This window comes from Lepisosteus oculatus, chromosome 5 (genome assembly GCF_040954835.1).
Source record: "Lepisosteus oculatus isolate fLepOcu1 chromosome 5, fLepOcu1.hap2, whole genome shotgun sequence".
Taxonomy (NCBI): Eukaryota; Metazoa; Chordata; class Actinopteri; order Semionotiformes; family Lepisosteidae; genus Lepisosteus; species Lepisosteus oculatus.
Window position 1 is genome coordinate 1,017,984 of NC_090700.1, and position 16,322 is coordinate 1,034,305.

At 44.3% G+C, this 16,322-nt stretch overlaps 1 protein-coding gene across 3 annotated transcripts; it reads right to left on the reverse strand.

The window, feature by feature from the left end:
- Positions 1-15,865, reverse strand: igsf5b (immunoglobulin superfamily, member 5b). 3 transcript variants are annotated; one of them, XM_015341398.2, is made up of 10 exons: positions 15,706-15,864; positions 15,083-15,126; positions 14,370-14,449; positions 12,134-12,442; positions 8,451-8,750; positions 7,659-7,796; positions 4,447-4,480; positions 2,898-2,995; positions 2,340-2,410; positions 1-1,471 (listed from the first exon to the last, which is right to left on the reverse strand). In XM_015341398.2, the coding sequence occupies exons 3-10, from the start codon at positions 14,413-14,415 to the stop codon at positions 1,361-1,363; spliced, it is 1,107 nt and encodes a 368-aa protein (XP_015196884.2). In that variant the 5' UTR covers positions 14,416-14,449; positions 15,083-15,126; positions 15,706-15,864; the 3' UTR covers positions 1-1,360. The 3 variants fall into 3 exon arrangements, with proteins under 3 accessions (XP_015196884.2, XP_015196885.2, XP_015196886.2); XM_015341399.2 differs by lacking the exon at positions 15,083-15,126; XM_015341400.2 differs by lacking the exon at positions 2,340-2,410 and having other exon boundaries at positions 1,397-1,471; positions 15,083-15,128; positions 15,706-15,865.
- Between the last annotated feature and the right edge of the window lie 457 nt (positions 15,866-16,322).

Here is a 16,322-nt window from a genome sequence, read left to right on the forward strand (position 1 = left end):
AACATTTTAAAAGACCTGAAATGTCTTGGCATTTTATTTGTATTATTATCTTAAGATGCAAAACACAGGAGGATTTAATGTTCAGCTTTGCACAAACAGAAGGTTTCTAGCCAGCATACACCAGGAATGCAAGTTGTGGCTTGACTGTAGCTCTCGTTTTCGTAATAAAGATCACAATCAGCTGGTGTGTGACATGGAACAGTGAGGAACAGCTGCTGGAGGGCAGAAACTGCAATGTGCACACAGTACAATGGGTTTAGAAACACATAATGAAATGTTGCAACATAATCTGAGGTCTCATTAGCAGCCAGTAATGGCCTGCATTTTTCTGGTTTGATCACTGGGGTATGGCCATTCCAAGGAATAAATGTAGCAGTAATTAAATAATGGCACTTAGCAATAATTTGACAGATGATGAGGAAAGTAAAGGCAAATTGCAGATCCTTTCTACAGACTACAAACTGATTAGCTCGCTGCTCTTCGTGTGGTCAGTAGTGTAGAAGGGCATGCGGTGGAGAGGTGCTTAGTGGGCTCTTCTCAGATTGTTTAAACACAACACACAACCTGAACAAGTCACAGCTCCCGGTCCCTCCCTGCCATGATCACACGAGCCAGCTCTGGAGTAGAGTCACTTAATCACCGCAGTAGAGCCATATGCACGCTTTTGTCTGGCAAGGGAAGCCCTTGATTTTAATGAGGTGTCAAGGCCCTGATTTTATGAGCTGCCCACAGAGCTGGGGAAACAATCTTTGCAGAAAATAGGCATTTAATTTAAAAAGATGAACAGCCCCCCTGCTCCCATAAAGGAGCCCAGTGGTACTAAAGTAGCCCTTAGCATGACATTTAAAAAATGTACCCAGGTTTATAAAAATATTTCTGGTCATTTCTTGCTGAAGAACAGTGCACTGCTACTTGTGAGATCTCTACGTCACCTGCCTACAGCCTAGTAACCCTGCAATCAACAGCAGCAATATTTATTTCTAAACAGTACCTCTGGCCCCAGTCTCGCTCCCTGGATGTGCACCTGGACTATTCCTGTGTGTCCACTCTCTGCGCACTGCACACTGGAGGAGCAGCTGGCATGCCAAGGTATGCAAACTGCAACAGAATAAAGGAGGACCATTTGAATTTGCTAAGACCACACAGTACAAAACCTGCTCGGAGCACGCAGCCAGAGGAGGGTGAGACGAGTGTGACAGTAGCCCTTTCTGTGCCAAAAGAAGAGAACTGTGGAAGCTCACAATGGAGGAGGGAAGGGAGAGACGGTTTTGATCAATTCCATTACGGCACCCCAGCCTGACCTGTGACCTTGCACAGGTCCAGGTCTCTGTGTCCAGCTCCTGTGCACACTGTCCTTGAGTCAAACAGAGGTGACGTGCCTCACTTTCTTGGCACCAGCTGGATAGACCGAGCCTGTATAGTTGGTTTGCGAAAAATTTGAATTGAAATTCCCTTGAATTACATCAGGTATCTGAAAAAGAAAAAAGTGAGAAATACAATGAAAATGTTTCCTCTGAGCACTTACTGTACAACAGTAGAGTCCTGTTAAAAACCTGGCACGCACACATGAAAAGAAAAGTGAAGATTGTAGTGAACCAGAGGTAGTTGTGGGAAAACAGAGTAAACAAAACACGGAGACACGGGAACGTGTGAGAATTGTGGTGAAGTACACAAGTGCACACCAGACAGAATTTGTCACAAGGAATTTATGTGTTATCATACACACAATACAGATCAGTTTTTCACCATAGCAGTTCTTTCACTGGTAAGTTTGTGGGGCATTTTTGGGTGCAGTGACAAGCAATAAAACTTGAACTGAGAAGTGGGATCTCCCACGTGTCTCAATCAGCAAAAGTAGGCCCCTCAGGGTGGGCTGGGGGTCTCTCCTATCAGGGAAACCGCTATCCTGCCACCTGCTGGGCACAGTGAGGCTGGCAGTACGGCCAGTGAGAGACCCGCTGCGGCTCCAGTCTGCACAGACTCTCCTGTCAGGCCCTTTCCAGGAGATTCCAGTGTGGCCCGGACAGGTCTGCATCTTGCACGTACTCATTCTCCTTGGGAATGGTACAGGAGACACTGCAGTGAAGAGGAGTCTTTGAAAAAAACTGGTGACTCCCAATTGGATGGTTACATCAACAAAAATATTAGTAGTGTCCAGATGTCTAAGTGAAACAATCTCAAGGGATAGCTAGACAGATTAAACACTGCCTGCTGCATGCCTGTTGACCTGCCCGGGCACAGCAGTGTCCAGTCTGCTGTCCTCGTCAGTGAGCCCATCACTGGTGTCACAGAGAGCTCTCTGAATAATTGAAGCACCAAGAACCCCGGGCTTCTGTTACCTCCAATCCCTCCATGGAGTTTTTCTGGTTCCTGTTACTGTTGCTTAGAGCGTAAATATTATAGTAATGACCTGTGAAATAAAAATTTACATTTTAGATAAGACTTCAAAATCTCTTCAGTGCTCACACTTAAACCGATGACGAACGTACGTTGTATGGGATAATGATGATGATGACGAATGTATGTTTTATCTGATGATGATGATGATGATGGATGCATGCGTATTTTATCTGATGATGATGAATGTGCATTTTATCAAAAAGTCTGCTTCTCTTTCCCCTTTCGTATTTCTTATTGCACCAAATTATTTCTTCTTGACAGCTCGCTGCTGTAGTCCACACTTGGACAAATTGCCATGCTAGCTAAAATCAGCCAAAACAAAACAGCTTCCTGCAAAAACTTATTCTCAAAGCTGGAGGAAAATAATCTGAGTTGGAAAAATGGAGGCAGCACAATCCTCTGAAGCCAGCTGGTGACCCCATCTGTGTAGAGGTAACATTCATTGCACATAGTCTCACTGGGCTCTCACATCCCTCCAGCACAGACCCCAGTCTCACCTGCTGGAGTGTCCTTGGAGAATCCCAGGTTGTTCTTTCCCTGGATTGGCAGTGTCTGTGGGGCTTGTCCATTCTGTGCTCTCTGCTGTGAGTCTTTTCTGTGAAAACAGGGGCAGCCTGGGTCAGACCAGCTGGATAGCAAGAACTAGAACTTTAGCAATGCCAAAGGTTCAGGGTCAAGACAGTGAAGAGAGCCAAGGTGAGGTACAGTGATGTTGTGATTATTGAGATATTGTTCTTTACTAACGCCAAGTATCACATCACATTTGAACCTACACAGTGTGGGTGATGTTCTGCCCCTCAGAATGCTTCCAGTTCTTCTGTTTTGAACCTTTATTCACTATATTGTTGTGAAGTTATGGACCCTAAAACTTCCTGTTCAAAATATTATTTGCATCATGCACAATGAAGCCCTAAAGAAGTACATATATAAAAATATCAAAACATCGTTCAAATGAATCTGCATTGTTTCAAGGATGCTAGCAGACATGGCACCCTCGATGAAACTGCGATCGTTTTTTCGAAGTGCTTGGTTCCAGATAGAAGGGCTTGTTCGCTATGCTTGAGTGCTTCCTCCAGCCCAGCAGCTTGTCGCCGGGGTCCCAGCCCATGGCATGGCAGAGAGCCGGTACATGGAGGAGGGTGAGTTCTACACTGGGCTCAGATTTTCCTAGGGGAAAACACACACAAGTAGCCACACAGAAGGCCAAAACACAACCAATGCAAGTCTCGAGGCCCCTTCATTTGTTTCTCGGTACATATGAGAGCAATCCTTAATCAAAAGGGACTAGGCAAAGTCCTCAGTGTCTCTTTTTCAGACTGTTAGGACTGAAGACAACAAGGACAGCGCAAGGTACTGGAGGTGATTGGAGTGACAATTCACATTTCAAGCAGGATAAGCAGACACATAAGGACAAAGCTACATTGGAGCGGTTTCAGATTAACAATCCTGTGCATTGTAAGAATCTGTGGGACGTTTTGGGGAACACTGCCCATAAACAATTCCCAAGACATGAGAAAACTCAGGCAAATCTGCCAAGACGATTGGACAAACATTGCACCAAGACAGTGTGCAAAGTTGGGAGAGTTGGTAAAACTGGTGGCTGTAATTATAAACCCTAACCCTAACCCAAAGGTGCCTAAATATTGAGTTCATGGGTCTGAATACTTAAGCAATCAACATCTTTAATCTTTATCTTTAGTATTTGCTTACATTTACTGTAACTTATCTTACCCCTTCAAAGTCTTTAGTTTGAACATTCAAGATTTGAATAAAATATTATCTTATTAAAAACACTTTCATGCATCATTTTGTAATTTCACAGAATGGGACATTATAGAAAGGGTATTCCCTGACTGTAGGGAGTGAATATTTGTTATCATTTACAACTTGCATCAGGCCCTGATTGATTTATTGTAATTTTAATACCTAACATACTCATAGGGTTTTGGATGTGGCTAGTGTGGAGACCTGACAGTGAAAAGAAGTAGAGTCTTTCAGTGCTTCTGAAGCTGCAGACCATGTCAGTCAGCCAGGAAATTCACTTGCCTTGTTTCCTCCTCATAGCTCTCATAGCTGGGTTCTGAAAGAGAATGAAATATGGCTTTAATATAGAGGATAATTGCATGATTTGTCTCGGGATTCATAAAGTTTCTTTTTCCGAGCGTGTGTGTGTGTGAGCATGAATTAATACGATATAAAAGGTTTAATAACCTCAAGAGAAACAGCCTGATCTGGATGAAAACGACACCACATTTCTCACAGGCTTGCCCCTGGCCCTTTGGCTATATCTATTGTCTCCGTATCAAAATCTATTTCAGCAGATGTTGCTTTAGATATGCACAACTGCAGTCCGCAGGCGGTCCTCAGTCCCAGTAGAAGAGACGGCTCTAACCATGAATGAATCGCACCGCAGGGGCACGCTTCTCCTCCCCCCGGGTTCACGAGGAGGTAAGAGTGCTCACAGAACGGCACGGCAGGAGGGGACTGAAGGGCCGGGTCGTGTTGAGAGGAGCACAAAAGAAAGATCCTTGGAGGAGCAGAACACGATTCGAGATGTCTCCCTGGGCTACCAGCCTACAACGTCCAATTGTGTGGTTGTGCCGTGTTCTAAAAATAACGCAAGTGCAGTGTTCTGTCAGTAGGTTACAGACAGGCTTGACGTGAGTCATCTACTGCATTTCCGAAGCAAGCTGTGCTGTTGAGGGAGCATGTCAAGCTGGAACTGCACTGTGTGAAATTCAAGTGAAAATGGTTTGGGGTGCTATATCTAGGAATTCTGATTATCTAAGAAGTGTGATGTGATATTTGCCATAAACTAATTGAGCTAAACAAGACAGTCCAAAAAATGTATGCATAAACCGTAGAACAGTTTTGGGCTACATTTTGTTGAAGTCATTTTGAACTTGTGTTTAGGTGTGTATACCTGTCTAAAATTGGAACTCGGCACAAAGGCATGTCCTTGATTTTCTCTAGTCCTCAATCTGTCACAGATATTAAACCAGTTTAATACATGACTCACAAGCACGTCTGTTATCACAGACATACAGGAAGCTTCACTGCTGAGGACACCTATCCATTTGGGATGGCTTTTTAAGACTCAAGGAAACATCTTAACAAACCTGCTACCTGGCCAAAAAAACTGCAGGTTCTTTGGCTCACGGGAGGCTTAGATCTCAGCAGTAGTAAGTAGACACAACTTTCCAGCCTTGCTTGAGATTCCTGTTTTTTATATATGTTTTTGTGTATTTTTTATACTGATGTAGGTTTAAAGGATCCTAATAAAACACCTCACCCAGATCCATTACACTATAACTTTAGTTGCATGGTAGATAGGTCCTGGCAACAGCTATCAATAACGTGTGCTGTAGATCTGCCAATACTGTCGCACACGTCCTACGTCCTTTTCTTCAGAGCTGTAGCATTTGAAATGAATTTTACTTAGCAATGCTGAAACTGTTTTGTTTTCATCAATGCAATTATATCAATTATATATATTGCAATAATGCAAAAAATGTTGTTTTCTTTAGAGCAATTATGTAAATCTTCTCAATACAGGTCTTTTCTTGACCACACCATTCCTGTGGAACTCAGAGTGTAAGTATTAAAAACATTTTTTTTCAAAACATATGTCAGATGCTAACAAGCAAAGGGCTCAGTTGAGTTGAGTGGAAAGGGAACACTAGTAAGAATTGCCTAAAGTGGAATTTAAAATCCTAGTTTAGTACTTCTGCAAGTTAAGATTGTGGAGATCCTCAAATCTGCTAAGGCCTTCACAGCTCACAGTGTGGGCCTGAGCTGCAGCTCTGCTCTGAGCTGAGCTGTGACGAGTGCTCGAGTGTCATGTGATGAGGATCTCTGCCACTGCAGTTGTTTCCTTCAGGAGCTCGACTTAAAATCAGGCTCACAGAGGCAACACAAGGTACTGGTTCTGAGAAGGACCAGTACCTCCGGATCACACCTCAGCTTCTTGCCTGCGTAAAAACCTGATTCCCAGTCCAGGCGCCTGCTCTCTTCCAGCTTTCATGCAAACTCTGCACATTCTTATTTGATTTTAATGAATCTTTAATTGAACTTTTTTATAAAAAAATCACTTCAGGTCTTAAAAAGTCACAGAAAACGATGTGATCCCTGTGCCAGGGGCCAGTTTTCAGAGTTTCAGGTGAAATTATTAGATCACAACATCACTAAAAATGCAGACTATGGGAGCGTTTGACAAGCATTCCTCCCACCTCTTTCCATACATCATGACATAATAATCAATTAGGTACTATTTAGGAAAGCATGAAGGAACAATAATCTTAAACCTTGTTGAAACAAAGATCTGGTCATTCCATCCTGGAAATAATACCTTCAAAAGAGACTATCAGTGAAACTAAGCCTTGATTAACTGGCTAAATTATGAGTTCAATAATGAAACAAATTACAAGCTCAGCTGGAACAAAACCCAGAAGACACAATTTTACTGCAGGACCAGGACATTATACAGCTGTCCCACAAAAGAGCCACAAAACTGCAGCTGTTCGGGCTCTTCTGCGCCACTCAGCTTCTGGGAAGCACTTTCAAATGGTGTTACATCCCCAGTGAAATCCAAACATTAATATTTTTTACACTTCCCATAAAGGAAAAAAATGAGTCATTGAGTAATTCCTCAAGAGATACACAGAAGCAATTCTGTAATAAACCCACATCTTTAGGGTGGTAAGCCTGCCCTCCTGGGTTGATTATTTGGGATGTAGCGCCACCTGGTGGTGGGGAGCCGACACTAACTTTTCTTCTCCAAGAGCGCTGGGTGCTGACGGGCCTGTTTTAATTTTCGCCGCACGGACCACAGCGAGAGTGTATTAAGATTTGATTTACAATATGATTTAAAATGCCAAGAGCTGCTGATTGAGGGCTGCAGAGCATTAAAGGGACTCAGCAATGTTGAACTTCCGTTCAGTTACCATTACTTTTTTAAAATAACATCCTTAACCAATTTGGTTAATTGAATTAACTGGCAATCCATGAGACACTGACATAGTGAGTTCTTCAGTTTTCCACAGAAGACGGGTATTGAATACATTTCTAACAAAATATCTCTTTACTTTTTGAAGTTGTTGGTGTAAGTATTGCAAATGAGTTTAAATTGTCCCCTGCATAAAAAACATTTGAAATATCCAACAGGACCATGAATTACTATCATTATCGGTTTTCTGGATTGAGGGGAAGATTCCCTGGCCAGGGAAAACACTGTACAAAGAAACCAAGAAACTACTCACTGGGTCTTCTTTTCCTTTTGCAACAGAACACAATCAGAATGATGAGCAGCACCAGCAGAATGGCAGCCGAGACGGACACGGTGACTGCTATCAGCACAGTCCTGTCGATCCTGGGCTGGCCGGGGGCTGGAACGAGAACTGGGGGAGGGCGAGAGTCAGACTTTGGCTGGGGTCAGTGTGTCACACTCACTCACGACAGAACTCCACAGGACGCCCTAGCATTGCTGTGACGTCACCCCATCCACTCATCTCTGGTATTCGGCTTGGCCTGTTTTGGTTTGGTTTCATTTTCATATGACCCCTGTGTTTGCGACTGTGCTTCGTTACGGGCTTTGCCTGTCCAGACTTATCGTGGATTGTTTCCCTCGTCACCGATTTCCCCGCTTCTGGGCTCAAACCTGCTACATAGACTGTTGCTCTGCTTCAGATAAGAGCAGCACATTATCCAGTCTTGTGAAGAGAGACAGGAGCCACAGCTAGAGACTGGTTTAGCTTTAGCGTTGGGTCGGGGGGAGCACAGACACTTGGTCATGGTGAGGGTTGAGAGCAGGATTGGCTGTAGGGGTGCATTTAAGGGTAAATCTGGATTAAAGTTCAGGTTGAGAGTTAATGTTTGTGTTAACTCCCCATCCCGCCCTTTGGTAATGACAACACTGCATTATAGACGTCTGAGCACTCCTCACTACAAGCTTGTCTACACGGTGATGTTTACTGTAAGTGCACCCAGCTGGAGCTCGTCCGGTAGAAGGGGAATGAAGGGACGCACCAGAGCTCCGCCCAGCCACTGCTCACCTTCCGTCACAACCAGGGAGGCGTTGGCACGGAGAGGGGCGGCCAGGGCGGGGATGGAGGCCTGGCACTCCACTGTGAGGTTGTGGGTGGGGGTGACGAGCAGGGTGCTGGTCGAGACGTACAGCCCGGTGTCATCGATGCTGCTCTCAGTGCTGTAGCTGCCTGGGTCAGCGGGCGAGCCGTCCAGCATCCAGGCCATGCCAGGAGAGGGGTACCAGCCCCTGGCCCGACACAGGACGGTGGCGGACTGGTTCCACTGCACCTCCAGGCTGTTGTTCAAGATCTCCAGCCCACCCGGCACTGGAGACAAACACAAGCAACACCGAACAGCTTCATGCACACTCACTGCTTTGTGGCCTTTTCTGTTGTGGCGGTCTATGTTTTGTTCCTCTGTATCTGTGCAGTGGCTCTGTGGCTCAGGATCTGTGCCTGTAGCTGGAAGGTTGCGGGTTCAAATCCCACAGCCGGCAGAGGAATCTTACTCTGCTGGGTCCCTGAGCAAGACCCTTAACCCCACCTGTTCCAGGGGTGCTGTGCAAATGGCTGACCCTGTGCTCTGACCCCAAGTTTCTCTCTCCCTGTCTGTGTGTCTCATGGAGAGCAAGTTGGTGTATGCAAAAAGACAAATTCCTCATACAAGAAATTGTATATGGCCAGTAAAGTGATCTCATCTCTTACCTGCACTACCAGCTACCAGGCCTTCAGTACTGTGTGCAAACTTGTTATTGTAACAGTCACCAGCTGGGAAGGTATGCACTCTTTGCTCATGACTAACACACTCTCATCAGATCACAAGCAGACGCTCTCCTTGCTACCAGTGTTCAATGTAACTGTTCCCAAAATAAGGCACATGACTAATGAGTGATCTTTCTCAGTCATGTTCTCGCTGTGCTACTAATCCTTTAAAAGGCAGTTTGATCACTTGCAGCTCAGGGTTCCTTGGAGGTTTTTCTTGGATGACAAATGAGACCTGGGAAATGCAGAGCAGCTATAAGAGAGGTCAATCGGAATAACATAGAAAGAAAATTGAGCGGTGTGTGTAATGCTACAGTTTATAAAATGACTTAACATGGCAAGCAAATGTGAATTCAAACATCAGAATAACTCCAAACAACAACAAATGCTTATAGGACTGAAGCACTTCTGGTGACCTTTACTGGAAATTAATGCACCTTGTAGTCTTTGCTTACCACTCATTTTTCTAAACTTGGCATGCTGTTAGCCCATCACAGATGCAGTCTCATTTTAATCAAATTCAACTTGCATGTTTCAGAGACTATTAAAAATGCAGACATGCAGCACTATAGACAGAGGATGAAAAATAAATCCTGACAAAGCAATTTGGACAGCAGGGAGATTGTCTCTCAGAAGAATCCACATTAATGACTGCGCTGCTGTCAAAACTCTGGCGTATCTATTAATTCCTCTATTCCACACAGCTTTTCTGATACAGTGGGGATTATTTATAAATCTACTAATAATACTAATAAATTATTAGTAAATGACAAGGATGACAGTCTAAGTGAGGCAGCATCCATCTTGGTAGAACAGGCTGGTTTATTTTTTAAATAACATATTGAGGAGTAAATAAAGGTATGATTCCCTCTATGTATTCACCAACTGCTAAATGAATTGATTAGCAGTGAAAGACTTTAAAGCTTGCTGTTTTTCAAAATGACCCAGCTCTTGCAACTTCCATTGCCTCATGAAATTTGCGGGTTTAAATACAACATTTAATCTCTAAGAAGGATGACCTCTGTCTTCATTAATTCTGCTTTCCTCTCTTTCTCTCACACTTGAGGAGTGTTAAAAGCCCGTTTGCTGCTAATTTCTGCATTACATCATGGGCTCGATTGCTTTACAGCTGGGTTCCCCTGCGTTGGCAGCTCCCACTATGAAATGTAGTAACTTACATACAGATTCATACAGGATAATGAGAATGAAGTTAAAAAGCAGGCTTACTTCTTCGAAAGATTTGTGGATCCTATCCACCAATAAATTGAAATGAATGTTCCACAAATCACCAGCTCACTTGCTGACTGTTCACTTGCAATGCCAGGATGCACATTTAATTAAAAAATCAGTCTGTATGGAAAGTTCTTCTGGTCCTTCGATTAAGTATTTTATCTACCATATAATATTGTTAATGGCTATTCAAGACAGCAGGAATGTGCGGCACCGTCAATACTGAGCCCCACCAGGTAATATATTAAAGGCAAAGGGTCATTGCTTTGTTTTCTCAACATCTCTTCTTCTCCCCAGAGTGTCCTTCTTGCTTTTAGCTTAGATCTCACCTCTGAGCACATTAGTTTATAATACAGGAAATCTGAGTTTGCATCTCAGTGATCCAAGTAAAGCTCTCGAAAATGATCTCCCAGACAGTCATTCCTCCCAGACTTTCACTAGAAACTCACCCCATGAATAAGTCCTGCATCTTTACCTGAATGTACACAGCACAGCAAACCATTGCATTCATTCTGCACAACAGGCCCTCAGCTCTCCTGTTATCCCTTGGCGTGTGACTGAGGGCACAGAGGCTGCAGGACCTGGCCACATCTGCAGAGCAAGGGCTGAAGGAAGCTTTACGTTACCAGTCCATACTGAAAAGGCATCAGTGCCCGTCTACTCGGCAGCTCACCTTCAGATTCCTAGCTTGAGAGAAGCCTGGGCTATTAATGACTCTCCAGAGATGGACTAATTGGAATAGGAAAAAGTAATGCATTATATTTGAATTATTATCACTCAACTAAATTCATAATTTATCAGTATGATTACGAGCTTGATATTATTTCCATAACCATTACTGTAGGTCTGGTTTGTTGCCCATACTTATGATGAATAATCACATTACTTAACAATTTCATCTTCATCTGCATGTCTGGGAATAGAATTTGGCACATTGATAAACATTCCTGCTCTATTAGTTTACTGTGCAGGTAGGGGCGTTTTGTTCTTTTGGGTGCGAAAGCTCGCTCCAGACATGACAGATTTATTTGCTTGAAAAAATGTACGTTATTGCTAAACAGTATTTTTTTTGGTATGGCGTGGTAGACAGTTTGTAAAACCAGCGTTAATAGTGCAATAAATCAGTGCATACATGGAATTCATATCTAATAAAGATCAGTGAAAGGCACACAGCCCACACTCTGTAGCTCTACCCCGTGATGAGGTATTTCTCCCACTGAGGGGGGTTGACTGTGCAGACAACTGCAGTGAAGTACAGTAAATCTTGGGAAGAGTTACAGTGCTCCCCTGGCAGTCCTGGCTGAGAGACAGTATTTCTTATAGCACCATCAATCTCCACCTGACCCCCACAGCTCAGGCTATGCTAATGAAGGGACCTGAGGCCTCAGAACCATTTCCATGGCGGTCTCGCCCCACGGGTCAGAACCGTTTCCACGGCAGACAAAATTGCGGCAGTCCTGGTCAGCACACGCAACATAGCCGCCACCACGGAGCCCCCAGGGTCATACTCTTCGGTTCCAGAGCTCTGTGTCTCTCACCACATGCAGTCTGCACGGACTTCTTTTTCCCTCACCTGTCTTTTGCAACGTGACAATTAGATCCACAATCTTATTCAAAACCTACATGCCATTTTTCCTAAAGTACTGAGGTACTGAGTATAAAATAAATCCATTGCATTTCCTTGCTATCGCATTGGCAATGAGATCCAAACAACCTACCTTCGACAGACAGAGTGGCGTCCTTGTTCCCTGCGTTCAGCAGCCCGCAGGTGAGGGGGCCGCTGTCCTGGCGCGAGACGTTGTGGATGATGAGCTCGGAGGTGAAGGTGTCCAGAGTGGTGTAGTTCTGCACGTCGTAATGGTCAAAGACTCCCACGGCCCCCACCTGAGGCATGATCATCAGCACAGGCACATCCTTGAGCTCCCAGATCAAGGCCAGCCAGTCCTTCGACACAGTGCAGTTGAACTTGGCGGTGCTGCTGAGCAGCGCTGTGGCGTTCTGAGGACCTTGAAGGAACTCGGCAGCACCTGTGCACACAAGGAAGTGACCATCACTGGTCTTTGCATGACAAATGTCTGCGGGGCTTCTTAACTCTGTTGCATTATCGTCCCTGCTACTTCAGTGCTGCTGAACACACACTTGAGAGCCCCGGCTGAGAGTACGATGCAGGTTCTGACCTCGTCAAGCCCAGAGGCGCCAAGGTGTTGAAGCAGTCACATTTCTAGCCCAGTACGTCCCTAGATTCTGCCTTGGGCTGATATGGGCTTTTTAAAAATATCTCCTGATCGAGAGTGCAGGATGGGTGTGTCTGAGGCCCCGAGACGGCAGGGCGCTCTGCCTTGTGGTGTTTCTGCTTGCTGTAGGGGCGGACAGGGCACTGTCTTGACTCTGTCCCACAGGAAGCACGCTGCTGTGTATTAGGCAGGATCCACTGAAGAAAAAACCATAAGTGGCTGGTAGGTCACCCAGGGATATGGAGAGAAATATTAGTAAATGTCAATCAGTCTCGACTTATTAATTCATGGCAATTGTACAGCAGACATTAAACATAACAATCCTCAGAATCAGATCAGAAATGAGAGCAATAAAAAACTAATAGTGGGAATAGACGCAGCGGTACGCCATCAGCAGCATCATTAGTTTGTCCCCAGACATGACCAGAATGTGTTTATAAGGCAAAACGTCCAGCTTGGAGTTGCAGGTGCTGTCTGCTGAGCTCAGAGGCTGAAGATCTCTAAGGCACAGGCTCTGCCTTCGACGGGAACCTTTCTGGTCGCTAAACAGCAGCTGCAGCCGCTAGGCGTGGCGCCGGAGGGAGTCCCGCCCTGAGGGCGAGGTCTCGGCCAGTCTAGAGACTGTGTTTACTTCCAGAGCAGACAGGTTCTGATTAAGAGGAAATCGACCAAAGCGAAGGAGCATTAATAATGGAAGGGAGATAAACAAGTGCAGAGTGTGGCCATCAACCCTCCTCCCCAAGTGTCAAACTTTTCCCACATATTAATTTAAATGGCTCTTCTTTAATTAAGTTTTGTAATTGCTATTGTATGGGACAGAATACAAATGGTTTTCCTGTGGCATTTGCACAGCGTTTAAATCAATCCCCAGGGCTCAGACTCTTGTGCAGCCACAATCCTGCATTCATCTAACAAAGCCACACGGAAGTTTTCTTATCGATGCGCAGTTCTGCTTCTACACTTCTCTTATTAAGTGGCAGCAGAAAGAAGCCAGTCCAGCCCAGTCCTGATGTCATTGAGCTCTCAGAGCACCAGAGGTATGTAGAGGCTGGGGGAGGATCGACTACGTGTAGGAGACACACCCACTTAACCAGTCGCCAGTCAACATAAAACCTGTGCACTTCTATAAAACTCGAATACACCGGAGTTACTTCAGATTCTGGCCCAACATTGGTATTTCATTCTGATATTCACAGCAATGTGGTCACAGAATCTATAGCGGTCTTTCCTTTATAGGCAAAAATGATGAAATTGTGCTTCTGAGCAAACAAGCTGAGAATCTCAGAAATGTAAGCCGTTACAGCACAGTTCTAACAACCCCATTGCTCACCTTCGGCTGCAAGAGTGACAGTGCGCTGTGCATTATGGGCTTTTCAGGACAGCCTTGACATCTCAGTAGACATGTTGCTCGTCCCCTCTTAAATGCTCTCTGTTTGTATGTTTTCCTGATATGATTCCACCTTTCAGTTATTTGGATTGACTTGGTTTCATGTCCACGGTTTGGTCTGAGCAGCCTTGTGTGTTTTTTTGTTAAAAAATAGGCAAAATCAACAAATGCAAAAGGCCAGAAGAATGTGTCTTTAAATCATCCAAAATGAATAACAATATTTAATGACAAGGGGACACTGGAAATAACTGTCTGAGTGAAGGAGGAAAGAGTTAATCCCTGTGAAGGAGACGGGTATGCTGGAGGAGTCATCCCTGCAGGTTTAAAGCTCACCTACGGCTGAGGGCAGTAAAACAGCCAGGAAGACAAGGCTGCGCATGGTGTCCCAGCACTGCTCATGCCAGAGTCCGGAGCTGAAAGGAGAAACAGGCAAGAAGTGGGGGAGAGAACAGCTCCAGACCTCACAGAACCTGTCACTCCCTGCTATTGTCCTGCAGTGCTGGGAATGTAAGCACGCTGCTTCAAGATCAGGATGCCTGCAAATATCCAATATCCAATATGCTCTGCCTGAAATATTATCATAACTAAATTGACATTCCAGTTTTGCTCTTTTTAACACACTTGGATTGATGAGGATTATAAATAATTCACACTTTTAGAGTCCATGGAAATCCGTGACATGAACATTAAATTTGTGATGATTCTTAATGAATAACACTCCTGCTGCAGTGCGAAAACTATTAAATGTTAACAATGGTAATATTTTATTGTATCCCCGTGAAATCTTGCTTAACCAAATAAGGATCTCCACAGCACTTTTTATCTGTGCGCTGCAAATGGATTTCTGCACTCTGAAAGCAAATGCAGACTGCAGGTTCTAACATATGGATTGAGATAAGATGCATTATTAACACCCATTTCAGTGAATCTGCAGAGTCCACAGAGACGCTGACAGGTCTGTTAATTGTGAAATTAATGCAGATACGTGCTCAGAAATGCCAGGAGGTCCTAATCTACTTTCCCCCATTATGAAAAATAATTTTTACCTTTCAGTTGCGAGATGCACAAAGACAACTTCCTTTAAAATGACCTCTGAGAAAAAAGCAAAGAAAAAGCTCACATACTGAGCACATCTGAGTCTCAGGTCATGATTATATTCCACTGACGCACTGTGCAAATAGGTTACAGAAAGTGCGTTGATTATTGCCGCAGTCCTCCATTTTAAATTGTCCAGCTTTACTTCTAAAAAAAATATTGACTGAGCTGGAAACATGAAAGAGGAACGGCCTTCTCTAAACAGATGGCTTGTATCAGAGAAAAGATCAGGTGACAGAAGGTGACAACTGCAAAACCAAAGCTAGCCTTTATTAGTATCAAGGTAGAAAGATGTGCTTTGCTTTTTATTCGCTTTAATCTTTGTACCTCTTCAAAATGTATGTCTATTAGTTGATCATGTTTGATCATTATCAAACAGCAAAGCTATACCAAACGAACTGCTGCAAACTGAGAAACGCTCTTCTCCAGCACTGCCAGCAATCGAGTCAAAAGGAAACTCCAAGCCAGGGTGTGTGCTCTCAGAAAAAACAGCTTTCTCTTCTTTATCTGAGACGTAAAAAAAACAAGTAGACGCATTTTCAACAGGATGGTGCTCTCTGGTTAGCAAACCTACCTTTTATGTAGGAGCTTTATGACAGCTCACAGGAAAGATCTGCTGGTGAAAAACGCTGCCGACGCAGATGCAAATCAAGGATGTCTAAGTAGAAAAACAAAAAGCTTCAGCGTGCCATGTAGGAGAGCGGGCTAATGCCTTCAGGTTCACTGCTGTACTAAAGAGGTCAAAGTCCATCTTCCTGCTGTAATGATTAACTACAAATATGCAACATGAATGGACACACAGAAAGCAGCTCCCCTTTCTTGTGAGGAAGCCAGCAGGGAAACCCTGTCCTTTACCTAGTTTTGCATGTGCTAACCAGCTGAAAGTCGATGGCCACCAACTAGACTGTAAAAGCTGTACCATGATGTCATTCAAGGTAACCTGTCTGCTGGAGAGATTACTATTTCATGTGCATTCTGCCCATCTGTCTCTGCACATCCCCACCCAAATCTCATTCAAAGCACTGAATTGAGGGCAGGGCGCTTCGCATGTGGTTCTAACAGATGCATGTCGTCAATATTGCACAGGCACTACTAAGATAGCAATATGTCATAGGTGTGTTTCTTAAGGGACCAGTAAAAAGGTATCAGCATTTGTGCAATCAGTTTTTCAGTGAGATCCAACTTACTCCA